The sequence below is a fragment of the Chiloscyllium punctatum genome, chromosome 15 (genome assembly GCF_047496795.1).
Source record: "Chiloscyllium punctatum isolate Juve2018m chromosome 15, sChiPun1.3, whole genome shotgun sequence".
NCBI classification, from domain to species: Eukaryota; Metazoa; Chordata; class Chondrichthyes; order Orectolobiformes; family Hemiscylliidae; genus Chiloscyllium; species Chiloscyllium punctatum.
In genome coordinates, this window is record NC_092753.1 from 7300949 (window position 1) to 7327702 (window position 26754).

At 40.9% G+C, this 26754-nt stretch overlaps 1 protein-coding gene across 3 annotated transcripts in view; it reads right to left on the reverse strand.

The window, feature by feature from the left end:
* Positions 1-26754, reverse strand: part of fndc3a (fibronectin type III domain containing 3A) — a 212714-nt gene that overhangs the window by 95141 nt on the left and 90819 nt on the right. For 2 of the 3 annotated variants that reach the window (XM_072584554.1, XM_072584556.1), the window contains 4 exons: positions 24794-24870; positions 10353-10569; positions 4097-4357; positions 780-838 (listed from right to left, as the gene is read on the reverse strand). In XM_072584554.1, coding sequence (XP_072440655.1) covers positions 780-838; positions 4097-4357; positions 10353-10569; positions 24794-24870 — 614 coding nt within the window. The remainder of the gene's footprint in view (positions 1-779; positions 839-4096; positions 4358-10352; positions 10570-24793; positions 24871-26754) is intronic. The other variant, XM_072584555.1, reaches the window with a different exon arrangement.

Consider the following 26754-nt stretch of genomic DNA (forward strand, 5'->3'; position numbering starts at 1 on the left):
TTGCCATGAACTCAAGTTGAGAATGTAGACAATGTTGTAGGTGAGGTTTTAATGCAGCCATTGGTGATCAGCTGAATGCTCCAAGGCCAAAATGCTCAGACACCCGAGAAAACATTAAAGCCTACCTTTTGGATTTTTGTCACATTTTACCAGATTCCCTCAGGCCTGAAAGGAGTTCTGATACAATACTCATTGCCTAAATACACAGGTAAGAGGAGGGAGCATGCCCACCAGCTCCATTTTCACTCCAGTGCTGACGCTAAATTGGAGTTGTTGCAAATGGTGCTTATCATTGTGCAGTCAGCAGCAAACATCCCTGCTTCTTACTTTATGATGGAGGGGAGGTCATTGATGAAGAGCTGAAGATGGTTGAGACTATTACCCAGAGGAACTCCTACAAAAATGTCCTGGAACTAACATAACTGACCTCCAACAATCATAATCATCTTTTTACGTGCCATATTGCAATGAAGGCATACCTGTATGGCAAGCCTCTGCAAATATAAATGCTCGGAATAGAAAGAATCTTCATAACCAACATTTACTTTATTTTAATTACATCTTTACAATAAGACTAATGTGTTTTCAGGTAATCGCAAAACCAACATAATATCTTCAAACATTCATTTTCCTTAATAGCTTGCAAAACATGTTTTGCAATTTGTATTTCAAAAACTTAGTAAAACCATACAGATCTTTTACACATTGCACAGAATTTGCGAATATTTTTTTCAGAACTTGGTACCTTATTTATAAAAGCATATAAAAAGGTCACTTACCACAGGTTTGCCAACACTTGATAGGACTGCTTCAAAAGATTTTGTGTCTGTATCTTCATCTATAAAACCAAAAAACTTTACATTCCTTATTGGTATCACTGTTTTCTAATATTATTGAAATAGTACCAAACTTAAAATTAATACAAAAACACTTAGCAGTTACAGAGAAGAAAAGGTCCTGATGTACTATATTTAAAGAATGAACTTGGAGATGCAACACAAAAGCAATGAAGTTGTGAATACACTGTCTAAAGTTGTACTCCTAAATTCCTGAACAATAGCATACCTAGATCTATATGGCATTCTACTATAGTGGACAAATTAATCAGTCTTTAGATTATATTATTTTCTTCTTTCTAGACCATGAGATTCTGAATCTTACTGGAGAAAGTTTCCTTACTTAGTTTGTAGCTCACCCAAGTAGTTCTTCTTGGGATGGAGTAGATATACTGTACCAAAAGTTCACAAGAATAATATTAAGTTTGAATTATTAGGGCAGATTATTTAACTTGATATACATTTCCACGAGTTTAGAAGGTTTTAAACTGATATAATTGAGGTCTTTAAAATTATAGTGATTCAGTAAGACTGATATAAAGGTATTATGTTTTTTGTTCTGTTTTCTACAGTTGGGAAATCCAGAGTAAAGGGATACCATCTTAATATTAGAGCTAGGTCATTCAAAAGTGAAATCAGGAAGCAGCTTTCTCACAAAATTAAAGGCTCTATATAGAGATCCCTCTGTCAAAAGGCTGATACATTGTCAATTGCAATTTTAAGATTTGAGATTAACAGACGTTTGTCAGATATTGATTATATTGTTGAATCATACGATGTGGTTGCAATGTCCACTCTATTACTAATTCCAGAACTCCAAATTAACTCAACAAATGGCATCAAAAATCTAGCCTTTTGGTGATAATTCCATCATTGCTGATTGTGGTTTAAAGAAAAACGTCTAGTTCATTAATATCCTTTAGAGAATGAAGTGTGTTCTCCAGATCAACCATCATAGATTAGATTACATTCTCTACAGTGTGGAAACAGGCCCTTCGGCCCAACAAGTCCACACCGACCATCTGAAGAGTAACCCACCCAGACCCATTCCGCTGTCCTGTATTTACCCCTGACTAATGCAACCAACACGATGGGTAATTTAGGATGGCCAATTCACCTGACCTGCACATCTTTGGATTGTGGGAGGAAACTGCAGCACCCAGAGGAAACCCACACAGACACGGCGAGAATATGAAAACTCCACACAGACAGTTGCCAGAGGCTGGAATCGAACCCGGGTCCCTGTTCCATTCTGTTCCAGTATAAACAAAACTTAACATTTTAATTCCATAGCCTTCATAGAGAAAATACCTTGCATTTCAATTGATATTTGACCACAGAAACATTATTCAAGTCAATGGCCTTTGTGGAAACTCTACAGTGCAGAACAACACTGGATGGATTGCTTATTTGGGAACATGGCTGTTGAGGAGTAAAATGCCCTAAAAACAACTAGATATCTCCGCTTTAACACCCATTTACTATTCCTCAATTGTCACCTGTAGAAAAGTGGGCACTGCCAACCTTTCATGCAATGAAAGAATTTGTCTGAAAGAATAATTTGTGAACAATGGCTACGTACAATGCCTCAACCACTAGAGGGTGAGACAATTCAAAGCTTAATTTTGTGCGTCTTAATGATATTCCTGACACCATGGAAGTTCGAGATAGTTTGGGTAATGAAGACCAAGAAATGAAATTTCATTACAGTTAGACTGTATATAGCTAAACTTCCAGGGCAATCAAATAATATTTGTGGATGCATGATACTGCTACAGAATACATTTGATTCATGTCACCTGAATTTAGTTATTTAGCACATGTAATGTTGCAAATACAGAATACAGTCATTTCATCCATGCATGCATCTTCCTACAATCTCACTGCTTTACAGGCAGTGGGGGAAAAAGGCAAGTATTGTCTGTGAGATGAGAGTTAAAGGGCTGTTTACTCATCATCATTATGATAGTGTCTATACAAATAACTTGGCTAGCATTATAGTTGTATTAATGCTAGGCAAAACAGGTGGAAGCATTTAGGGTGAAAACAGGGTGCAAAGTGCAGTGTTCCAAATTTAAAATTGCTCCCGCTCCATTCTTGCCTGACTAACCAAGCTAAAATCATCTTCATCTTAAATGAATACTTAAGTGTTGAAATATTCACTGAATCAGATAGCGATTTTATTTTGGGAGCCATGACAACCCACCCAGTGTTACTACCAAACTTGTGGTGTAAAAATCCAGTTTATACTAAAGTAGCAAACTTTCTTCATTTAAAGTCAGTTTTGAGGGTCCTAAGTGACTTTACTGACTTGGCTAGCAACCTAATACATGAAATATACACCCTTACCTTTAGTGGACTGTGATCTTCGTCATCAATTGGACCAACCTGCATTTTAGAATATCATTTCCAGGTCTTCAGCATCTAAACAGGGCAGCATTGTCCACACCCCTTCTTTATGAACAAGTTGTTTGATTTTAGTTACAATGACCTCTTTAAAGCCAAGGTGACACTTTCAAAAAGCTACCATATTAGCAGCTGTACATTCTATAGCCAAATGTGCTAAAGACCCAGCTCTAACCAAGTCTTTTGGGTACAAAGTAGTGCATCCAAATTAAGGGGAAATTGGAAGGACTGAGAAAGGCTCAGGGGAATCCTGGAATTTGCAACTATTCTGTCACCTTTCCCTCTCTCTGATATTGCTTGCATTAAACTATGCTGAGACCACCTGCACAAGTCCAAATTTGTGCTTCTCTGATTCCTAGAGGTTAAAGCTTCTCAAAAAAACTATTAAGGAATTGCTTTGCAAACTTTCTCAACGTACTATCTCAGGTGAAACATACCTGATCACAACTTGATTGTTTCTCTTTGCTTTTAAAGAACACTTTTTAAGAAGTTGAGAGATAGGTTGGGAGATAGATGTTGATCAAAAATTTACAGAGCATCTTGCATGTAGGAAAATAATTCAAAGCTTTACAGAAGATATTACTATACTCTGGAAATACAGCTTAATTAAATTCAGTCCGGCTCAGCTTGACATCCCAACAATACTCCTTTAGAGACTGTCATATACATTTTCACTGTCATAGTTACTACCAGCATCATCCTCTGCATGCTTTTTATTATTACTATTATTTTAGGAAGTTACCTAATTATTGCCTGAAATTTGGTTTAAGTGCACATACAGATAGGAGTAGGCTAATCAGCCATTAGAACATTTTCTATTACTTGGAAAGAACTGCCATTCACACACAACATACCAAACATTTCCATACTGATTTCAGATGTGCTTTGTGTTTTCCTATCCTGTCTGTTTTTCACCAATCCTGTGGATGTCCCCACAATACCTTTATTTTCTTGACTGGTGGGAGACTTATGGGGAGAGGATGGTGGGCTGTTGATCTTATCTTTCGATCCATTAGCTTGTCTATCTTTCAGTTTCTTTTGTAAACGCTCATAAGCTTTGCTAGTCCTTTCATCTCTGTGGATAAAATTGGACCTCCCATGAGAAGGATGAGATTCTGAAATGCAATAAAGTATATACAGATTAACTTCATTTTAAAAGGAGTTTGATACAAATATGTAGGAGAAAAAAATTATTTCAACATATAATAACTGATCTCCTGCAGTATCAGTGCACACTCCTTGTGCAGATAAAGTCCCATGTACACAATGAAGACACGGACTACTGCATTGAATGGCACTGCCACCATCTTCAAAAAACAGACTCAAAACAGATCTAGTAGATGAGAACTGGATATTCAAGTGTCCCTATGAGCCATCATCAGAACTGTATCCAATCATAATATGTAAACTAATGTTGCAACACAACTATCAAACTAACCCTGGTTCAAGGAGGAGTTAGAAAGAGAATGCTTGGAGAAATACTTAAAAATGACTTTTCAGCCTAGTGAAGCCTTAGTACAGGTGAGTGTTAAACAATGGACGCAGCTAAGACAGAGCTAAGCAACCCCACACCAATAGATCAGAACAAAGCTCAGCAGTCCTGTTAGATCCAGTCATGAATAGTGGACAAGTAAACAATTAATCAGAGCAAGTGCCTCCAAAGCAATGACACTTTTAATAATGTGGAGTTGAGCATGCCAGTGCAGAATACCAGGCTGATGCAGTTGCAACCATTTTCAGCTACAAAAGCCAAATAGCTAACCTATCTCAGCATCCTCCTTAGGTTTTCACTATCACAGGTGCCAATTCAATTTACTCTACATCCTAACAGGAAAGGGCAGAATACACTGGCTACATCTAAGATGATGGACCAGACACTATCACCATTGTATTGCTGCAAACAGGCAGCAAAATCTTGCTGCATCCCTAATCAAGTTGCTCCAATACAACTACAACACTGGCACCTCCTTGATGTGGAGAATTGCCCAAGTATGCTCTGTCCATAAATTACGACAAATCTAATCTGGCAATTACCCAGTCAGTCTACACGTAATCATCAAAGTGATAGAATTACTTAGTAATAACATACTTCATTGATGTTCACATTGGTTGCCATCAGGGTCAGATTTTCCTGGAGCCTTAGATCAAACATGGATAAAAGAACTAAATTCAAGAGGTGAGGTGAGCTGAGAGTGACTGCACTTGACATCAAAGTAATATTTGATGAGTCATGCAGCTGTATAAGCATGGAAACAGACCCTTTGGTTCAACTCGCCCAAGCTGACCAGGTATTTCAAATTGATCTAGTCCTATTTGCCAGCAATTGACTCACATCCCTCAAACCCAATAAAAATTGAAAGAACTGTGAATGCTGTAAATCAGAAACAAAAACAGAAGTTGCTGGAAAAGCTCAGCAGGTCTGGCAGCATCTGTGCAGGGAAATCAAAATAAATGCTTTGTGTTTGGATTCTGAGGAAGGGTCACCAGACCCAAAACTTGATTTCTCTTTACAGATGCTGCCAGACCTACTGTGTTTTTCCAGTAACCTCTGTTTTTGTCCCTCTAAACCCATCCTGTTCATATACCCATCTAGGTACCTTTTAAATGTTGTCATTGTACCCACCTCCACCACTTCCTTGGCAGCTTATTCCAAACACGCATCATCCAGGTGTGAAAATGTTACCCTTTAGGTGCTTTTTAAATCTTTCCCCTTAAACCTATGCCCTCTAGTTTTGAACTCCCTCACCTTAGGAAAAAGACATAGGTTATTCACTCTATCCATGTATCTCATGACCTTATAAACCTCGATAAGGTCACCCCTCAGCCTCTGACACTCCAGGGAAAAACACCCCAGCCTATTTAGCTGCTGGAAAAACTGAAGAGAAAATGCTTAGCCAAGCAGTGAAGTTGATTGTCTATTGACCTGTTAAGGAATGACCTCTTGAGAATTTACTCTTCTATTTTACACCATTTTTCAGTCTTTTGGAAACTTGCTTTCCAAGTTGTGAATTAAACAATTTCTGCAAAAGGTTGTTAGAATTAAAAGATCCATAACTGATAATTACAACAACTTATTGTAAGTGGCTCTGCACATGGGAGGATGCATTTCTAATCTCTTTTCCAGGCAGGAGGGTTCTATATACATTCCACGTTAATGAAAGCCCCTGTTTTTGAGTTCTACTACTTTAGCGAGGATGTAATCACAGCCAGTAAGCAATGCCTTACGATGATCATTGCATTAAAGAAAGCTAGCAAAACTGGAATCAATGTGAAACACTTTCCCTTGGCTGGAAACATATCTAGCACAAAGGATAATGATTACTGTTACTGGAGGTCAATTGTCTTAGTTCCAAGACATCATTGAAGGAATAAAAACAAAGTGCTGATGAAACTCACCAGGTCTGGCTGGATCTATGGAAAGAGAAACAGATTTAACATTGCAAGTTTAGTCTTACTCTTCAGAACATTATAAGCAGGCCAAGGATAGAAATGTTGGGAATGGGAGCAAGGTGGTTTATCAAAATGACAAGCACCTGGAAGGTAAGGGTCATTCATATGGACAGAAACTAAGTCTTCCACAAAGTGGTCACGCATTCTGCAATTGGTCTTGCTAGTGTAAAGGATCTTTGAAGAAATACAAGTAAAACAATGCTACATCTGGAAGATGTGCTTGGGGCCTTGGACAGCGAGGAGGGAGAAGGTGAATGCATGTGAAGGTGCAATGGGTGACAGAGGAAGTGTTGAAGGTGATGAAGAATGGACCAAGTTGTCACAGGAGCAAACGATCCCTGTGTGGAATGGAGAGGAAGATGTGCTTGGTGGTGTTGGTGTTCTACTGGAGGTGGTGGAAATGGCAAATGATGATCCTTTGAGCGTGGAAAGTGAGGACAAGACAAATTCTATCATAGAGAAAGAGGTGATGGTAGGAGTGCGAGAGATAGGTTCAGGGCCCTGTCAACCACAGTGGGGGAATTCTTGATTGAGGAAACAGGACGATATTTCAGAGACACCTTGATGGCAGGTGGCCTCATCAGAGCAGTTGCAAAAGAGACACAGTAACTGGTAGACTGAACGGAGCCCTTGCAGGAAACAGCTTGTAAGTAAGTGGAGTTGAAATACTATGAGATTTGGTGGAAACAGTGAAGTCAAGGAAGGAAAGAGTCAGAGATGGAACAGTGACCAAGTGAAAGTCAAAATGTTAACTCTGCTTCTCTCTCCACAGATGTTGCCAAACCTGTTGAGTCTCTCCAACACTTTGTTTTTATTTTTGACTTCTGGCATTCTTGGTATTTAGATTTTATGTAAAATTGAAGAAATTTCTCAGGATTGCATCCTAAGCCCTAACTATTTCAGTTGCTTCATCAACGTCCTTCCCTCCAACTTAAAGAACTGGAGGTATTTATTGATTAATGCTATATTCAGTGGCATTCACATCTCTTCGGAAAATGATGTATTCTCTATTGAAATACAGCAAAACCTGTACACCATTCAGGTTTAGACAAATAAGCAACAAGTCACTATGCTGCACAATTGCTAGGCATAGAATCTTAGTTATAGCGTTATAGAGATGTACAGCATGGAAACCAACCCTTCCAATCCAATCTAGTCCCACCTGTCACGTCTGGCTAAGGATATATTTTAACTTCCAGGCCCTCAGTGAGGTGCTTGAATGATGATGGGGAAAAGCAGCAATAGCAGTCACCACAACATAAGAACAGCTTTGGCTTGTTATAGGCAACTGCAGTGTCAGTGTCGCCATTTAAACAGCAGCTGTGCCCATTTGAATGTGAATATCAGAGGTGAAAGTGAGGACTGCTGATGCTGGAGATCAGAGTCAAAAAGTGTGGTGCTGGAAAAGCACAGCCAGTCAAGCAGCATCTGAGGAACAGGAGAATTGACATTTTGGGCATAAGCCCTGTGAATAGCAAGTTTGCAAATGACACCAAAATAAGTGGTGTATTGGACAGTGAAGGTGGTCATCTCAGAGAACAATGTTATCTTAGTCAGATGGGCCAATGGGCCGTGGAGTGGCAGATAGAGTTTAATTTAGATAAATGTGAGGTGCTGCAGCTTGGTAAGGCAAACCAATTCAGGACTTATACAGTAAATGGTAGGGCCCTGGGGAATGTTGACGAACAAAGAGACCTAGAAGTGCAGGTACATAGTCCCTTGAAAGCAGAGTCACAGGTTGACAGGTTGGCAAAGGTGGTGTTTGGCCTTCATTGGTCAGTGTACTGACTAGAGGAGTTGATACATCATGTTGCAGCTATACAAGTAATTGGTTAAGCCACTTTTGGAATACCGCATTCAATTTTGGTCTCCCTGCACCAGGAAAGATGCGATGAAATGTGAAAGGGTTCAGAAAAGATTAACAAGGATGTTGCCAGAATTGGAGGGTTTGACCAATAGGGAGAGATGGAATAGGTTGTTTTTCCTGGAGTGTTGGAGGCTGAGAGATGTTTATGAGGGACGTGGATAGGATGAATAGCCAAGGTCTTTTCTTCCCCTCAGGGAGCCCAAAACCAAAGGGCATAGGTTTAAGGTGAGGGGGAAAGATTTAAAATGGACCCAAGAGGCAGATTTTTCATGCAGAGGGTGGTACATGTATGGACTGAGCTGCCAGAGAAAGTGATAGAGGCAGGTACAATTACAACATTTAAAAGGCATCTAGATGAGTATATGAATAGGAAGGACTTAGAGGGAAATGGGCCAAATGTTGGTAAATGGAACGATTAGGTTAAGATATCTGATTGGCACAGACGAATTGGACCAAAGGGTCCATTAACTGTGTTGTATAACTCTATGACTGCGTGCGTGTTTGGGAGGAATATATCTGCAAGAGAAGGAATCGTTTTTAAATCAACCTTGCAGCAGCCATTTAAGGAGGTGGTGTAATAAATAAAGTGAATTAGCTCATCACTTTTAACATAGGAGCTTAATAGTTTGGGATATCCATCTGCAATTGTAATGAATTGTGGAAGCTTGCCAAGGTCTGATCATAACATTACTTTTTAAAAATGAACAAGTATGCACCCAAACAAATTGAACTGAACTTGCTAAAATGCACCCATTATTAGAACCAAAGATACCTGAAACTGAAATGGGAGCTTTATGCATACAGAGACAAGCACTCAAAAGGAATAGGGTGGACACTTGAGAAGGGGAAGCATTTCAGAGCCGTGGAGCAAAAGGATGCGAATAAAACATTCATTAAAATGATTGATAATTCATTAAAAGAGACACAGACATCATGAGGCAAACTGTCTATCTCTGCACTATATAATACTTTGACTTTAGAAAATGGTTAAAGTGTGAATGCATGTTTGAAATCAAACTGATGTTATATATTAACATTTCAAGTAAATATGAATCATTCATCAGAAACAGAAGCATAAAACAAATAGTTTATTTGTTTACTCTTCTGACTGATCACTTGTGGTACCAGCCTCTCTCTCTGGTGAGAACGGTCAGCTCAGCAAGACTTCCTTCTTACCAACATATTCTACATGCTTTTCCATGTTTTACAGACTTCAGGTTGCCAACACAATTCAAAATATTTAGACATAGAGTCATAGAGTAAATAAGGTTTCTCAGTTTTATCCCATTTCTTTACAATCCAATACCGATTCCAATTTGTTTGCCATTTTAGCTTCTTTCCAAAACCCTATTTTTGCTTTTACTTTGGAACCATAATTAACAATTCCAAATACAAAATTGTGCAACTAGTAGCATCTGGCGTTTAACCGGATATCATGACATTGTAAGTCAAAGACAAGTATTTGCATCAGTATTAGAACAGCATAACACTCAGTTTCCGCTTAACCTGTTTAAGGCTGAATACATCCTTCAGTGAAAAGATACGTTTTCTTTCATTCCATAAAATGCTGATAGAAAAAATATGCTTGCCAAAATAGGCTTGATTACTTTAACTCATTTTATTTTACCAATAAAGACAGAGAGAAAAACAAAATTAAATGTAAGACTATCAAAGCTTATTCTTGTTGACTTAGTAGCATTTCAAGATTTATGTTTGTAGGGCGTTAGCAGCATATTTTCTGCACAGCTGGTGAATGAGAAGATATAAAGAGAGTTAAAATTCATGGCTCCTACCTTGCTCTGCATATGAGTGTTGGGGATGGTGCTGCGCAACATATGATGCTGCAACATCTCCTGGTCCTGGAGAGTACATTTGATGATGTGGCAGGACAGGTGGAGGAAGAAATGGAGGCATATAAGGATGAGGATGCATTGGTGGATGACTGCCAGGATGAAAATCTGGCTGTTGAGGTAACACCAACACCCTTCGAACACCATTTTCTTCAATGACCTGTGCAGCTCAGAAACAGAATTACACGTGAGTACAATAGCCAGGTTTAAACCTCACAGATGAAGTACAAACCTTTTTTTTTTCAATTCATCTTTCTACCATGACCTTTAAGATATATAAATAAGAAATTAATCTTTCTAAACTTTTTCTATTAAATAAAATACTTAATACAATTCTTATTCAGATTTAAATTATCAATTCAAATCTGTATTAATACTACAGAAAGAGCAACTACCGTGAAGCTCCTGGGATTAAACCTCTCATTCACAACAGGATAATTGAAAAAATACCATTCAGGCTTGACCATCTGCAGAAATTTTAACATCCTGAGATTGTGGAATTCAAGAGTTTAAATGGAGGGATTGCACTGAATGCCTCCAACGATCAATCTGGCAGAGTAGTTCATTCCACATATTCACCACTCTCTTATCAGATAATCTTTTACTAATTAAATTGTCTACCTACTTAGTTCTACTTGCTTTAGTTTAAGCAATATTGTTCAATCTGTATCATGTTAGCCTTACATTCTACAACTAGATCATGAGACAGCTTTTATCCCCCAAGCTATCTAGTGTTTTCTATAATAATTATTAGAAGATTGAGGTCAGCCTTGCATAGTCTCTGTGCTTGGATGCCTTTCTTGTGTATGAAAGAATCTTATGGGTATTAATTTGCAGTCTGACAACAGCATTGTAAATTTGTTTTATTCTATTTAGATGATGACATTCATCACCTTATTAGCTTCATTAACCACTACTTTCCATTGGGTTATTTAGTTACAAGTCTAAGACTCCCAGGTCTTACCTTGAACATTCCAAGTTTGAACCTAATTGGTACTCTTACTGAGAATTTTACTGAAATCTGTTTGCAAGTTCAGTTCACTACTTTGCAGTATAAGCTGTATACACACAAAAGTTCTATTAGCTAAGCATTAGTGTACAAACACTCTTTTTTTAAAAACTATAAATGACTTCCATTTATTTACTTCCTATTAATGGATGTAAACTGGTTGTGGTGAAGTAGTGTATGCTAGGTTTGTCTCATTATGGGATGGGTATCACAGAATTGGTACCTTGACTGCAATGTAGGTATGAGAACAGGAAAACAGGAAGGAAGGCAACGATCCACAGATTTTTGACAAAAGTCTCAGAAACAAATTCAAAACTGTGCTCCAATGTTTCCGTGACCATAAAGAAAAGGTTAAAAGAGTTGCAGATAACATTGCAGAAAGCTGTCTGTGTTTCTTGAAGCATAATCTTGAGGAGAGGTCAGTGAGTATATATCTGGGGATGTCTTCGAACAGTGATGTAACTGAAAACCAATTAAGTGGATGAAGGGACTGGGGGCATTCTGGCGAAGTTCACTGATGATATGAAGTTCGGTGGACAGGCAGATAGTCCTGAGGTGGAGGAGAGGCTACAGAAAGATTTCTACAGTTTAGGAGAATGTCCCTAGAAATGGCTGATGAAATTCAGTGAGTAAATGCGAGGTCTTGCACTTTGGAAAAAAGAACACAGGTAAGGACTATTTTATAAATGGTGAGAAAATTCATAAAGCCAAAGGACAAAGGGAAGTGGGAGTGCTATTACAGGATTCTCTAAAAGTTGATTTGCAGGTTGAGTCCGTGGTTAAGAAAGCAAATGTAACATTGCTTTTACATTCCAACTCTGTTGAGGTAAATGACAATGAGGTGCTACTAAGACTTTGAGAAAGTGAGGACTGCAGATGCTGGAGATCAGAGCTGAAAAATGTGTTGCTGGAAAAGTGCAACAGGTCAGGCAGCATCCAAGGAGCAGGAGAATCGACGTTTCAGGCATAAGCCCTTCTTCAGGAATGAGGAAGGTGTGCCAAGCAGGCTATGATAAAAGGTAGGGAGGAGGGACTTGGGGGAGGGGTGTTGGGAATGCAATAGGTGGAAGGAGGTTAAAGTGAGGGTGATAGGCTGGAGAGGGGTTGGGGGCGGAGAGGACAGGAAGATGATTGCAGGTCAAGAAGGCAGTGCTGAGTCCAAGGGTTGGGACTGAGATAAGGTGGGGGGAGGGGAAAATGAGGAAGCTGGACAAATCTGCATTCATCCCTTGTGGTTGGAGGGTTCCTAGGCGGAAGACGAGGCGCTCTTCCTCCAGGCGTCGTGTTGCCATGGTCTGGCGATGGAGGCGGCCAAGGACTTGATTGTCCTTGGCGGAGTGGGAGGGGGAGTTAAAGTGTTCAGCCACAGGGCGGTTGGGTTGGTTGGTGCGGGTGTCCCAGAGGCGTTCTCTGAAATGTTCCGCAAGTAGGTGGCCTGTCTCCCCAATATAGAGGAGGCCACATCGGGTGCAGCGGATGCAGTAAATGATGCGTGTGGAGTTGCAGGTGAATTTGTGACGGATATGGAAGGATCCCTTGGGGCCTTGGAGAGAAGTGAGGGTGGAGGTGTGGGCGCAAGTTTTGCATTTCTTCCGGTTGCAGGGGAAGGTGCCGAGAGTGGAGGTTGGGTTGGTGGGGGGGGTGTGGACTTGACGAGGGCGTCGTGGAGGGAGTGGTCTTTCTGGAATGCTGATAGGGGAGGGGAGGGAAATATATCCTTGGTGATGGGGTCTGTTTGGAGGTGGCGGAAATGACGAAGGATGATACGATGTATCTGGAAGTTGGTGGGTGGTAGGTGAGGACCAGTGGGGTTCTGTCTTGATGGCGATTGAAGGGGCGGGTTCAAGGGCGGAGGAGCGGGAAGTGGAAGAGATGTGGAGAAATCTGCACCCACACCTCCCCCCTCACTTCCTTCCAAGGCCACAAGGGATCCTTCCATATCCGTCACAAATTCACCTGCACTTCCACACATTTACTGCATCCGCTGCACCCGATGTGGCCTCCTCTATATTGGGGAGACAGGCCGCCTACTTGCTGAACGTTTCAGAGAACACCTCTGGGACACCCGCACCAACCAACCCAACCACCCTGTGTCTGAACACTAACTCCCCCTCCCACTATGCCAAGGACATGCAGGTCCTTGGCCTCCTCCATCGCCAGACCATGGCATCACGACGCCTGGAGGAAGAGCACCTCATCTTCCACCTAGGAACCCTCCAACCACAAGGGAGGAATGCAGATTTCTCCAGTTTCCTCATTTTCCCTCCCCCCACCTTATCTGTCCCAACCCTCTGACTCAGCACTGCCTTCTTGACCTGCAATTTTCTTCCCGACCTCTCTGCCCCCACTCCCTCTCTGGCCTATCACCCTCACCTTAACCTCCTTCCACCTATCGCATTCCCAACACCCCTCCCCCAAGTCCCTCCTCCCTACCTTTTATCTTAGTCTGCTTGGCACACCTTCCTCATTCCTGAAGAAGGGCTTATGCCCGAAACGTAGATTCTCCTGCTCCTTGGATGCTGCCTGACCTTTTGCGCTTTTCCAGCAACACATTTTTCAGCTACTAAGACTTTATAAAGCTCTGGTTAGGCCCCAGTTTTGGACCCCACACCTCAGGGAGGACATACTGGCACTGCAGCGTGTCCAGCAGAGATTCACATGGACAATCCCTGAAATGGTGGGCCTAACATACGATGAATGGCTGAGGATCCTGGGATTGTATTCGTTAAGAGTTCAGAAGGTTGAGGGGAGATCTAATAGAAACTTAGAAGATAATGCATGGCTTAGAAAGGGTGGATGCTAGGAAATTGTTTCCGTCAGACGGGGATACTAGGACTCGAGGCACAGCCTTAGAATTAGGAGTCAATTTAGAACAGAAATGAGGAGACATTTCTTCAGACAGTGGTGGGCCTGTGTAATTCACTGCCACGGAACGCAGTGGAGGCTGGGACATTGAATGTCTTCAAGGCAGAGATTGATAAATTCTTAATCGCGCAAGGAATTAAGGGCTACCGGGAGAGTGCGGGTAAGTGGCATTAAAATGTCCATCAGCCATGATTGAATGGTGGACTGAACTCAATGGGCCGAATAGCCTTACTTCTAGTCCTATTTCTTATGGTCTTAAGTGGACTAAATCCAGATACAGCAAACTTGTTTCAGCCAGCAGCCTCAATAACCAGCAAAAATTACATACCCGTAACACTGGAAGTTCACTGTATTATCATGACCTCCATGATGTCTGAATAATTAATTGAGAGTGCAAGTGAGAAAGTTCTGTTGGTAACTTTTATTTAAAGCAAAGTTGCATTATTATTTAAATAATTTATGCTGTCAATGAAGTATAACAGTGATGTGAATACCCCTGCATTACATTTCTATTACTCATTGTGTGTTTTTACACGGATTATGTGGACCTCTTGATCAACTGGAATATTTGATCAATTGGCACACGCTTGGTCCTATAGGTAACGGTTAATAGAAATGGCATAATCACAGCAAGAGAAGGAGAACTAAAAAAGCAGTCTGTAAACAACTTGCTGCTCTTGAGTAGTGGCAGCAATTTGGACATTGCTTAGAAAACACACCTGGAGATCTGTGAAGGATTGACTATCTGAGACAGACCAGAGTTCATGGAACTTCTAAGGAATGGCGTAATTGTGACTGTGTGCTATTGCTCAGTAGTGTAATAAAGGTGCACCACAATAAATGGAACTGCAACCAAGTTGCTATGTTTCATTGATATCTGGGCCAGAATTCAGACCCCAAAATGGGTTTTACAGCACAGTCTACTTGGGTTGTAACTTCCAAAATAAGATTAGTTAGGCTGGACATTCCCTTGAATCCATGTTAACTAATGTTGACAGGATTACTATTCTTCAGATGATCTCTAAGCTTTAGCCATAATAATTAGTAGCATTGTTTTATGTAGAATTAAAATAACATTAAGATTTTTATAGTTACAGATGTTTGCTTTGTCATTCTATGAAACTGAGCATGCACTGGACGTTCCCGGTGTCCATTCATTCTAGAATAACAATCAATATCCACACACTGGAGGATTTAAAAAAAAATTATTTGGGGGATGTAGACTTTAATGGCAATGAAAGTGAGGACTGCAGATGGTGGAGATTAGAGTCAAGATTAGAGTGGTGCTGGAAAAGCACAGGTCAGGCAGCATCCGAGGAGCAGGAAAATTGATGTTTCGGGTAAATTCCTGATGAAGGGCTTTCGCCTGACACGCTGATTTTCCTGCTCCTCAGATGCGGCCTGACCTACTGTGCTTTAATGGCTAGGCCACCATCTATTGCCATCATTGGTTGTGCTTCAGAAAGTGACAGCATGCTGCCTTCTTTAGCCATTGCAGTTCATTTGATGTAGGTACACCAACAATACCATTAGGGATAGAGTTCCAGGATTTTGAACCAACAACCTTGAAGGAATTATGGTATATTTCCAAGCCAGGATGGTGAATGGCTTGCAGGTGGTGATGTTGCCGAGAAAGATATATGCATTGGAGGCATCCAGGAGATGATTATATTGATCCCTAATATACAGGGATTTTCTTATGAGAAGTTCATTAGGCTGGTTCTGTATCCACTGGAGTTTAGAAAATTAAGTGGTGATCTTTTTGCAGCAAAAAACTCTGAGGGAATTTTACAGAGTAAATATGAAAAGGCTGTTTTGTCCGTGGAAAGGTCTAAGACAAGATGGAATAATCTCACAGGAAGGGACCACCCAATTAGGACTGAGGTGAGAAGGAAGCTCTTCTCTCAGAGGGTAGTGAATCTGTTTCCTCCAAAATCTTAGTTTATAGTTTAGATAAATTTTTATTACTGTCTCAATGTTAATTGCACATCTTTTTGCTCCTACATGGTTTGTGCGGTTTGTCTCTGCTAGATCATGTTTATTCTGGAAGGATTCCCAATTACATATGAAAGCAACATTGTTGTACTCTCATTGTGCAACCTGCCAATCTAGTAAATCTTACAGCTGTTTGATGTATACTCTTTTCCCAAACACTGCACTAAGTCTATCTGGTGCATTACTCTGCCACCTCTATCTTTGAGTATTTTCATAAAAGATTGTATTGTAGGGTCTTTACATTATTTCTCCTTTACTTTTAAATCATTTACTGCATTAACTTTCAATGTGTGCCTCTGTTCAAAAACTTGTCTAAAAATGTTCCTCTGGTTCCAAGAAAGTTACGAAAACAACCATCCTACAAATATCATGATGATTCATGTATCTGTCTACTTACTTCAGGGCACAATTGCTTGACTTCTCTCAATTGCATTTAGCATCTCTGTTCTGGCAATACTGATTTTTTAACCATCCTTTGTACTAGGGACCAAATTAGCTTCTGACTGCTGGACAGTCCCTAGTAATCTATTTGCGCTTTCCTACCTCCTATATATAGCTCACTTTAATTAAGTCAATAAACTTACTTCCTTAACATTTGCATTTATCTTTCTTTCATGACATCATTCCTGAAGAAATTATTTATCAAATCCAGTCCTTCAAATCTCACTCTCAAGTTTGATTGCTTTCTAGCTTGATTCTTATCACTTATCTACATTAATTAATTACTGAATCTAATACAATGCATTGGACTTTGAAAAAAACCCTCAATTCTGTCCACATTTGCAAATTCTTGCATATTGCTCTTCAAGACAGTAATTTTTTTTATTTGCACTAACAGACACTGAACACAAAGCTTTGAGATCAAAGTAAATGTACGTTTGATCACAGCCATTCAATTGGAACATTTATCATACTTAACGTATGTTATGAATTTCTGTACAGGTGCATACCCTGACTGGAGGACAGAAAATCCACAAAAGGTAATTCAATAAAATCTTGACTGCCTCAGAGCTTCATCTTGCACCATAAAAGATACCATTATATTCATGGAAGAGAGAAAACTTTGAACAGAAGATTTTTTTTAAAATCTAAAAGTAATGCCAAAAAGGAATAGCATTGCTCAATTTCTATTATTAACATCCCTCATCTGATTGCTCTGCCCCATCTCAACATAAAAATGTCACCAAGAAAAGAGCATAAAGATCCAACCTACGTATTTGCATCTTAATCTCAGATGGACGTCAGTTATAGGTTCAGCTGGAAACCTGACTTATAGTTCAGTACAACAGTCATATTGGACTTGAAATGTTGGATGCCACCAGACCGGAGTTTTTCCAGCATTGTGTTTGTTTCTAGCATCCACAGCATTTTACCCAAGTTACTGTGTTACTGTCAGTCGCATCAGTAAAAGAACTTGTTGAAAGGCAGAGCAGGCTAGAGTAACCAAAGGGCTTACTCCTACTTTTATGCTTTGTTGTCAAATAAAAAGCATATGTTTTTAAACCCATATTCAGAGTTATGCAGTAAAGATAGGGTGGTAGTACAGTGTCAGTGGGATAGAGTGGAAAGTTAGTAGGACGCTTACCTAAGAGTTGGAGCAGGTTTTAATCTACCATTTCCTTGCTAAGTATTAAGGTAACTAAGTCAGCACCAGAGTCCCTGACATAAGTGCACAATCAGAAACTTTCTGAAGGGTTTTTGCTACAAGATAATTGCCCATCAGAATTTTAAACTTGCCAGTAAATTCCTGCACAGACGTTATATTCAGCTCTCCAAGGTATCTGATGCACATCTGTCAGACTGGAAAAATGGAATGTCTGTAAGCCTCGAAGAGTTTCAGATTAATCTCAGGGAAATGCTATAATTGACTATGAAGAAACGTGCTTTGGATTTACAGTTCACAATTGCTAATGGGAAACCACAAGCAAAAATGCCTAATTACAGATAATTCCACCTTACGTGAGTAAACACAATAACACTTTCAAACCACAGGCATGTCAGTGTCACCTGTTTAAAGTCATGAGATCAACCCTCTACGAATACCTTCAAACAGACTTGACAACCTTATTTAAAAATGCAATCTTATACCATGTTACTTTTATCTACAAAAAGAAAGTTTTATTACATTTTTGTGTTAAATTAAAACCTTCAAACAATAATCAATTAATCTTGAAACATTGCAAAGTATAAATACATCTCAAAGTCATTATTAGTTATATCACATGCTAATAAATTGCTCACTTCAGCTGTCCATGAATCGATTTAAAAAGAAACTGAATGGAGGAGCTATGTTCATAACAGTGTATATTTGACATAACTTTATACTATTGAATCTATTGAACTTTTATTTCTGTATTGTCTAAATCTTGTAACTAAAGAAGCTGTGCCTAGGTACTTTTGTATCTAAGTCGCAATGTAATTGGTGACATTTCACTATACTCATTGCGTATATGTGACAAGAAAGGCTATTCTATTCTACTTTAAGGCAAACTTAATTTGCATTAATTTATTAAAGCTAATTCTATTAACGACTGAACTCTGCATCAAGTACTTGTAACTTTGTGTTAAGGGGCTGCCAAATCCCTTTATACACTATTTAAGCTCAATAAACATTTAGAGTACAAACCATACTTCAAAAGTGCATTGGGCTTAAATCATTTATAAAGGGATTTAGCAGCTCCTTAACACAGTACTTACTTCCAGACCTCCTTAGGTGTGTTTTGTATTCAGCAGGTCTGGTATACTGCATAGACCTGACAGCGTCTGTGGAGACAAAGCAGAGTCAACATTTTGGGTCCAGTGACCCTTCTTCAGCCTTGGTCTTCAGATACTTGGTCAGTCATTCAGTACCCTTGCCAATTCATTGCAGATTACTTATGGACAAACAATTGGTTTGAAAGTATTGGCTATCTTTTGACAGGGAAAAAAATTCTGCCCTGTGATGGTGACGTGAGAAATATCATTGAAATGTACACATTGTGCCGTGAAAAAATGTTAGTGCAGGTCAAACGTTTTTCTAATGGGTGTAAAATCTTACTGGATCTACGGAATACACGAATAGTCTTGCAAAAGAAAATAATGAAAACGCATTATCCTGGAAAATCACAATACTCTGATGTGGGGGCAAGGTGGAGGAAAGGGCAAAATTAGATGGTATTATTCCTTTATTAAGTTTGTTTTGAGAATAAACACTTTACAGATTTAAAAATATAATGAAAATTTTACATTTATAAGTCACTTTTAATTTGATCTGTATACCCAATGCATTTTTAAAATTATTATTCACTCATGGGATACGGGCATCGCTGACTGGCCAGCATTTATTGTTCGTCCCAAGTTGGTTTTGAGAAGATGCCTTCTTGGATGGCAGCAGTACACATGTAATCCATACGTAGATCCACCCTGCGCTTAGGGAGGGAATTCCAGGATTTTGACCCAGAAACAGTGAAGAAATGACAACATCTTTCCAAGTTGGGATGGCGAGTGATTTGGAGGGGACTTGCAGGTGGTGGTGTTCCCATTTATCTGCTGCCATTGTCCTTCTAGATATGTGGTCTTGGGTTTGAAAGGTGGTGCCTAAGGAGTTTTACTGAATTTTTGCAGTGAATTGTATAAATACTGATGCAACTGAGCAATGTTGGTGGATGCTGGCGGTTATAGGTCAATCTGGGTGCTTTGCCCTGGATGGTGTCGACCTTCTTGAGCTGACAACTGGGGAATATTCCATACACTCCTAACTTGTGCCTTGTAGAGGGTAGGTTTATGTGCTAGGATGTGGAGGGCCAAGGTTCCAACTGAGGGGAGGAGATGGGGTAACCACAACAGGGGGAACGCATCCACAGGGTGTTTAGATTTCCTTCATGCCGTCTTTCTGGCAAGACATCCACCCCCTTCCCGCCACAGGCCGCAGTGACAGCAACCTCCAGCTTAGGATCCATTTGCGGGGCTCCAGGGATAGTCTCGGGGAGAGGGGGAGCAGGTGCAGCAGTGTTACCTGCAGCCACCAATGTGGTCTGGATGACCTTTGGGGTAGGGCAGTTCTTCCTTATCTGGTCTACCACATGGCAGAGGTGGCACCGCATGCCATGCACCATCCAGACGACACAGAGAATAGTAAAGTTGTCCATGGTCAACTCCTCCCTGCCCAAGCAAATAAAGACCTGGCAGTGGAAGGAGTAGACATGTCTCAGGGCAGGGTCCTTTATTCAAAGTTGGAGCGGTGTTACAACTGAGTGAATTTCCCCCAAAGATTGCAGATGGGGGAGAAGGGGCTCACTGGCAATAAAGGATGGGATGGTGAAAATATTACCCTCCAGCTCATGACCTTCAGGGGGTGGACAGGCAAATATGTCCTGCCCACAGCAAGACCCTTCTGCTTGACCAAGTGAACTGTCTGCCAGGACCACAGGATAAATACAGCCTTCCCATACATTTTGGCCACAGCAATGATGGCTAGCAGGCTGACCACACTAGTTATGGCCTTGCTGCAGGGCTTAATAGACACGTCAGGATGGGTGTAGGCCTTAAGCCCTGGGCACTTGATCAGGAACCTAAAGGGGATGGGAGTTGCAACGAGGGCTGAGGTAGTTGAGCCTAAATCCCAGTTCTCAACTTGGCCAGGCAACAGGAGCAGACCCAGTTCTTAAGGGCCTAAGTGGCAGCAGCAGTCCCAGCTGTTTAAGGGTCCAGGTAGCAGCAACAGCAGAACTGGGTAGGCCTAGGTAGCAGCAGCAGCAGGACCAGGGATCCAGGCTGCAGCAGCAGGGCTGGGTAGGCCCTAGTAGCAGCAGCAACAGTAGAAATAGAGGCTTATACAGTCAGGAAAGAACAACGTTGACAGCACAGTCCAATAATATAAAGCTTCTTTCTCCAGCCAGCTCGGAGACAGTCCTCAACTGAGGAGATTCTAATTTCCTAGTTTTTTTTCATTGATATGATTCTTCTTCAGCACTGGTTCTTTGCTCTGAAGAAGAGACACATCTGAACTAACTACATAGAGGCAGATATCCCATCGCTAAGACACTATTTACTTGAGCATATTTACGGTGGCTGTGGCCAGCCAATTTGGAGTCAGCCCTCAACTGAGGAGATTCTAATCTCCTGTTTTTTTTTCCCTTGTTTTATTTCTCCTCCAAACTACCGTTTAACAGTGGTATTGATCAGCCAAGGCCTTCCGGATTGGCCCAGATTAACAACTCAATCAAGACAAACTTCAATTTGGTGATGCCAGTGTTGGACTGGGGTGTACAAAGTTAAAAATCACAATACCAGGTTATAGTCCAGCAGGTTTAATTGGAAGCACACTAGCTTTCGGAGCGCTGCTCTTTCATCAGGCGCTCCGAAAGCTAGTGTGCTTCCAATTAAACCTGTTGGACTATAACCTGGTGTTGTGTGATTTTTAAACTTAAGACAAATTTTCGTTGTTTACCACCTTGTTCCAATCACTTCAATACTGCAAATAGCTGGACCCGAGGGAACACTGATATACTGAGGAGTTCAATTGCATAGCTGCCTGAAAAGGGCAACAAAAAGCAGTAAAGATGGCATATGACACACCTGTCTTCATCAGTCAGGATTGAGTACAAAGGTTGGTAATCATGTTACAACTAGTAAAGTCAGACCACATGTATTTTGAAAGGCAAGGACTGATTAGGGATAATCAACATAGCTTTGTGCATGGGAAATAATGTCTTATTAATTTGATTTGAGTTTTTTTGAAGTAACAAAGAATATCAATGAGACCAGAGTGGTGAATGTGACCTATACGTACTTCAGTAAGGCATTCGACAAGGTTCCTTACGATAGACTGGTTAGCAAAGTTAGATCACATGGAATATAGGCAAAACTATAGCACCGGCTTGAAGATAGAAGACAAAGGATGGTGGTGGAGGGTTGGTTTTCAGACTGGAAGCCTGTAACCAAGGACTGGTGCTGAGTCTGCTGCTTTCTGTCATCTATATAAATGATTTGGATGTGAACACAGGAGTTATGGTTAATAATGTAGATGACATCAAAATTTTAGGTGTAGTGGAGAATGAAGGTTACCAAAGAGTAAATCGATCTTCATCAGATGGGCCAATGGGCTGAGGAGTGGCAGATGGCGTTTAGATAAATGTGAGGTGCTGCATTTTGTAAAGGCAATCAAAGCAGAATGTACACACTTAATGGTAAGGTCTGGGGAGTGTTGCTGAACAAAGAGACCTCAGAGTGCAGGTTCATAGTTCCTTGAAAGTGGAGCAGCAGGTAGACAGGATTGCGAAGGTGGCATTTGGTATGCTTGTCTTTATTCATCAGTGCATTGAGCACAGGAGCTAGGAGGTCATGTTGTAGCTGGACAGGACATTGACTAGGAGAAAGTGAGGACTGCAGATGCTAGAGATCAGAGCTGAAAAATGTGTTGCTGGAAAAGCGCAGCAGGTCAGGTAGCATCCAAGGAGCCGGAGAATCAATGTTTTAGGCATAAGCCCTTCTTCAGGAATGAGGAAGGGCTTATGCCTGAAACGTCGATTCTCCGGCTCCTTGGATGCTGCCTGACCTGCTGCGCTTTTCCAGCAACACATTTTTCAGGACATTGATTAGGCCATTTTTGGAATACTGCGTGCAATTCTGGTCTCCCTGCTATAGGAAGGATGTTGTGAAACTTGATAGGGTTCAGAAAAGAACTACAGGGATGTTGCACAGTTGGAGGATTTGAGCTGTAGGGAGAGGCTGAATAGGCTGGAGCATCAGAGGCTGAGGGGTGACCTTAAAGGAGGTTTATAAAATCATTAGAGGCGTAGATAAGGTAAAAAGACAAGGTCTTTCCCCTGGGTTGGGTGGAATCTAGAACTAGAGAGAGGGCATAGGTTTAAGGTGAGAGTGGAAAGATTCAAAAAGTACCTAAGGGGCAACCTTTTCATGCAGATGGTGGGGCGTGTATGGAGTGAGGTGCCAGAGGAAGTGATGGAGGCTGGTACGATTACAACATTTAAAAAGCATCTGGACAGGTATATGAAAAGGAAGGGTTTAGAGGGATATGGGCCAAATGCTGGCATACGGGACATGATTTACTGAGAATATCTGGTTGGCATGGATGAGTTGGACAGAAGGTCTGTTTGTGCTTGAGTCAGGTGGTGAGTTACTTGGCCCAGTATTCCTGACCTGCTCTTGTAGCCACTGCGTTTAAGTGGCCAATCTAGTTGAGTTTCTGGTCAGTGGTAAGATCATTTCTTATTTAAGATGGTCATTGCCTGGCATTTGCGTGTAAATTTCTATTTCCTATTTTCTATTTCCCATTTGTCAGCCAAACCTGGATATTGTCCAGATCTTGTTGCATTTGAAAATGAACTGCTTCAGCAGCTGATGAGTAACGAATGATTCTGAACATTATTCAATCACTGGCGAGCACCCCACTTCTGACCTTATGCTGAAGGGGCAGTCATTGATGAAGCAGCTGAAGATAGTTGGGCCTAAAACACTATTTGCTGGAACTCCTGAAGAGATATTCTAGAGCTGAGATGACTGATGACCAACAACTACAACCATCTTCCTATGTGCAAGGCATGACTCCAACCAGTGGAGAATTTGCCCCAATTCCCATTGAATCCAGTTTTGTTACAGCTCTCTGATGCCAAATATGGTTGAACCTTGGTGTGAAAGACTGTCACTTTCACCTCACCTCTGGAATTCAGCTGTTTTGTCCTTGTTGAACCAAGGCTATAATCAGGTCAGGAGCTGATTGGCCCTGGTGGAACCCAAACTGGGTGTCAGTTAGTAGGTTATTGCTGAACAGGCACTGCGAGATAGGACTGTTGATGACACCTTCCACCATTTTACTGATAATTGAGAGTTGACTGATGGGGCGGCAATTGGCAGTGCTGCATTTGTCCTCCTTCTGTGCAGAGGACATACGTGGGCAACTTTCCACACTGTTGGGTAGACGCCAGTGCCATAACTAGGAGAGCAGCAAGTTCTGGAGAAGAATTCTTCAGTACTTTTGCCAAAATGTTGTGAGGGTCCATAGCCTTTGCATTACCCAATGTCTCCAACCATTTCTTGATAGCAATTAGAGTGAGGACTGCAGATGCTGGAGATCAGAGCTGAAAATGTGTTGTTGGAAAAGCACAGCAGGTCAGGCAGCCTCCAAGGAGCAGGACTGAAGAAGGGCTCATGCCCGAAACGTCAATTCTCCTGCTCCTTGGATGCTGCCTGACCTGCTGTGCTTTTCCAACAACACATTTTCAGCATCAATTGGAGTAAATCAAGTTGGCTGAAGACTGACATCTGTGATGGTGGTGATGACTGGAGAAGGCAGAGATGGATCATCTACTCAGTAGTTATGGCTGAAGGTTGCTGCAAATGTTTCAGCATTATCTTTTGCACCAATACTTCTCACACTCTACAGCAGAATAAAGTTTTACCAGCTAACTATCCTGTTTAGCTGTTGTACACTTAGAACTAAGTTAGTCAGAATATCTTGCCGCACTTTTTTTTCTTAAACAATCATTCTTTTCAGAAATTCAAAATGTTTGTTCACCTGTGACACATATCCTGGAGGCACATAAATGGGAGGCACTGAACCATTAGGAGACACCATTGGAACCTGAGCAGGACCTGTGAAGGAAAGTATTAAGTTTAGAACACTGCCAAACATCTTTTTCAAAATGCACTTTACGATTGTTACAGAATGTCCTGCAAGAATATCTTGGCAATTACTTTACTGCTGTATAGATCTGTAGTTATGTGTCAACAGCAGAGTGAGCAAATGGTAACATTAACTTACAGAATTCACATTCATTTTTCTCAACTCAAAGTTTGAATCTCTCCAGATTTCTGGCCTGCCAGAGCACTGAGATAGCCTTAAAGTATAAGTGACAACATTTAATGCAATGAGCTACATTTACTGATCCCTGAACAGGCTTTGGGGGTTATGAGTGTGATATGTGGCCACCATGTGTCAATATCATCACAAGCCTGAATCTTTAATTGCAACACAAGCCTGCAGGTGGCCTATTTGGAGGCTTGTCCAATGTAAAATCTCCAAGACATTCTCATTGTCAACAAATGCAGGCTTTTAACCCAATTTTTGCCCTGTCATTGGGGTTCTGAATTTAGGCCACAGACTGTGAAACAAACCATCCTTTACCCTCATTGCACATTTAACATTTGCCAACACCACCTTCATCAATTGTCTATTCGGACTTGTTCAATTCAGTCACATGTTCCTAAGTCAATCTCACTCTTAACCTATCACCTGCATACTTAGAACACCTCCAGCAATGGCTTCTCATTTTGCCTCTGTTCCCATATTGTTACATCAGAAGTTGCCCAAGGACGTAACCTCACTAACCGCTTCAACATAGTGGCACCTTCTAAAGATTAACATTACGATTCACATGCACCTGACATTGTAAATCCCTTCACTGAAGGGTTGGGCAAACTACATAAATTTCCTTCCCCTGCACTTCATCCTATCCAAACCACCATTCTTTCTATCCCTTTCATCCTCATGCACTTATCATTCTAACCCTTACATATGTAATTTATTTGTCTCAATCACTGTATTGTGGCAACAAGTTCCACAATTTCAACACTAGTTTATTTGGAATTGTTTGTTGGAATTTTTACTGAATATTTAAGTGTATAAACTTATATACATGACTTCCATAACATTGTCCATATTCGTCCTTGTCTCAGCCACCCTCAACCACATTTTAGCTACCTTTCTTCTTATTTGTTTATGGGATGTACATGTCAGTGGCTATGTAAACATTTATTACTCAGCCTTAATTGTCCTGGAGAAAGTGGTGAGCTGTTTTTTCAAACTGCTGCAGTCCTTGAGATACAAGTACGCCCACAGTGCAGTTTGCAGGGAAATTCTAGGATTTAGACCGAGCCACAGTGAAGGGTGGTCTACAACTTAAGGAAAAGATGCAGGTGGTGGCATTATCATTTATCTGCTGCCTGGTTATTTTAAGTAGTAGAAGTTGTACCATTTTGCGTTGGTGGGCGGAAGGGGGGAATGTTGAAGAGGGTGAATAATGATGCTGATGAATGGGATGCCAATCAAGTGAGCTGCTTTGTCCTTGATACTGTGAAGCTCTTCTGGTGCTGTTGGAGCTAAAACTATCTTGGAAACCAGTCAGCATTTCATCACAAATCTAACTTGTTCCTTTTATTTGATGGACTGGTTTAATGGAGAAAGGAGCTGAGTTACTGTCTGCAGAATTCCTAGGCGCCGACCTTCTCTTGTAGCCACGTTGCTAGTCCAGTTTAGTTTGGATGTCGGCAATGGGGAAATCACAATAGCAATGCCATTGTAGGTCAAGGAGAGATGGTATGAAATGGTCACTGCTTGATATTTAAGTGGCAAATAACATTTGAGCCACATATCAGCCCAAGCTTGATGTTTTCCATGCCTTGATGTATAGGGATACAGACTACTTCAGTATTTGATAAGTTGCAAATGATGCTGAACATCTGAATCTACTGCTGCAT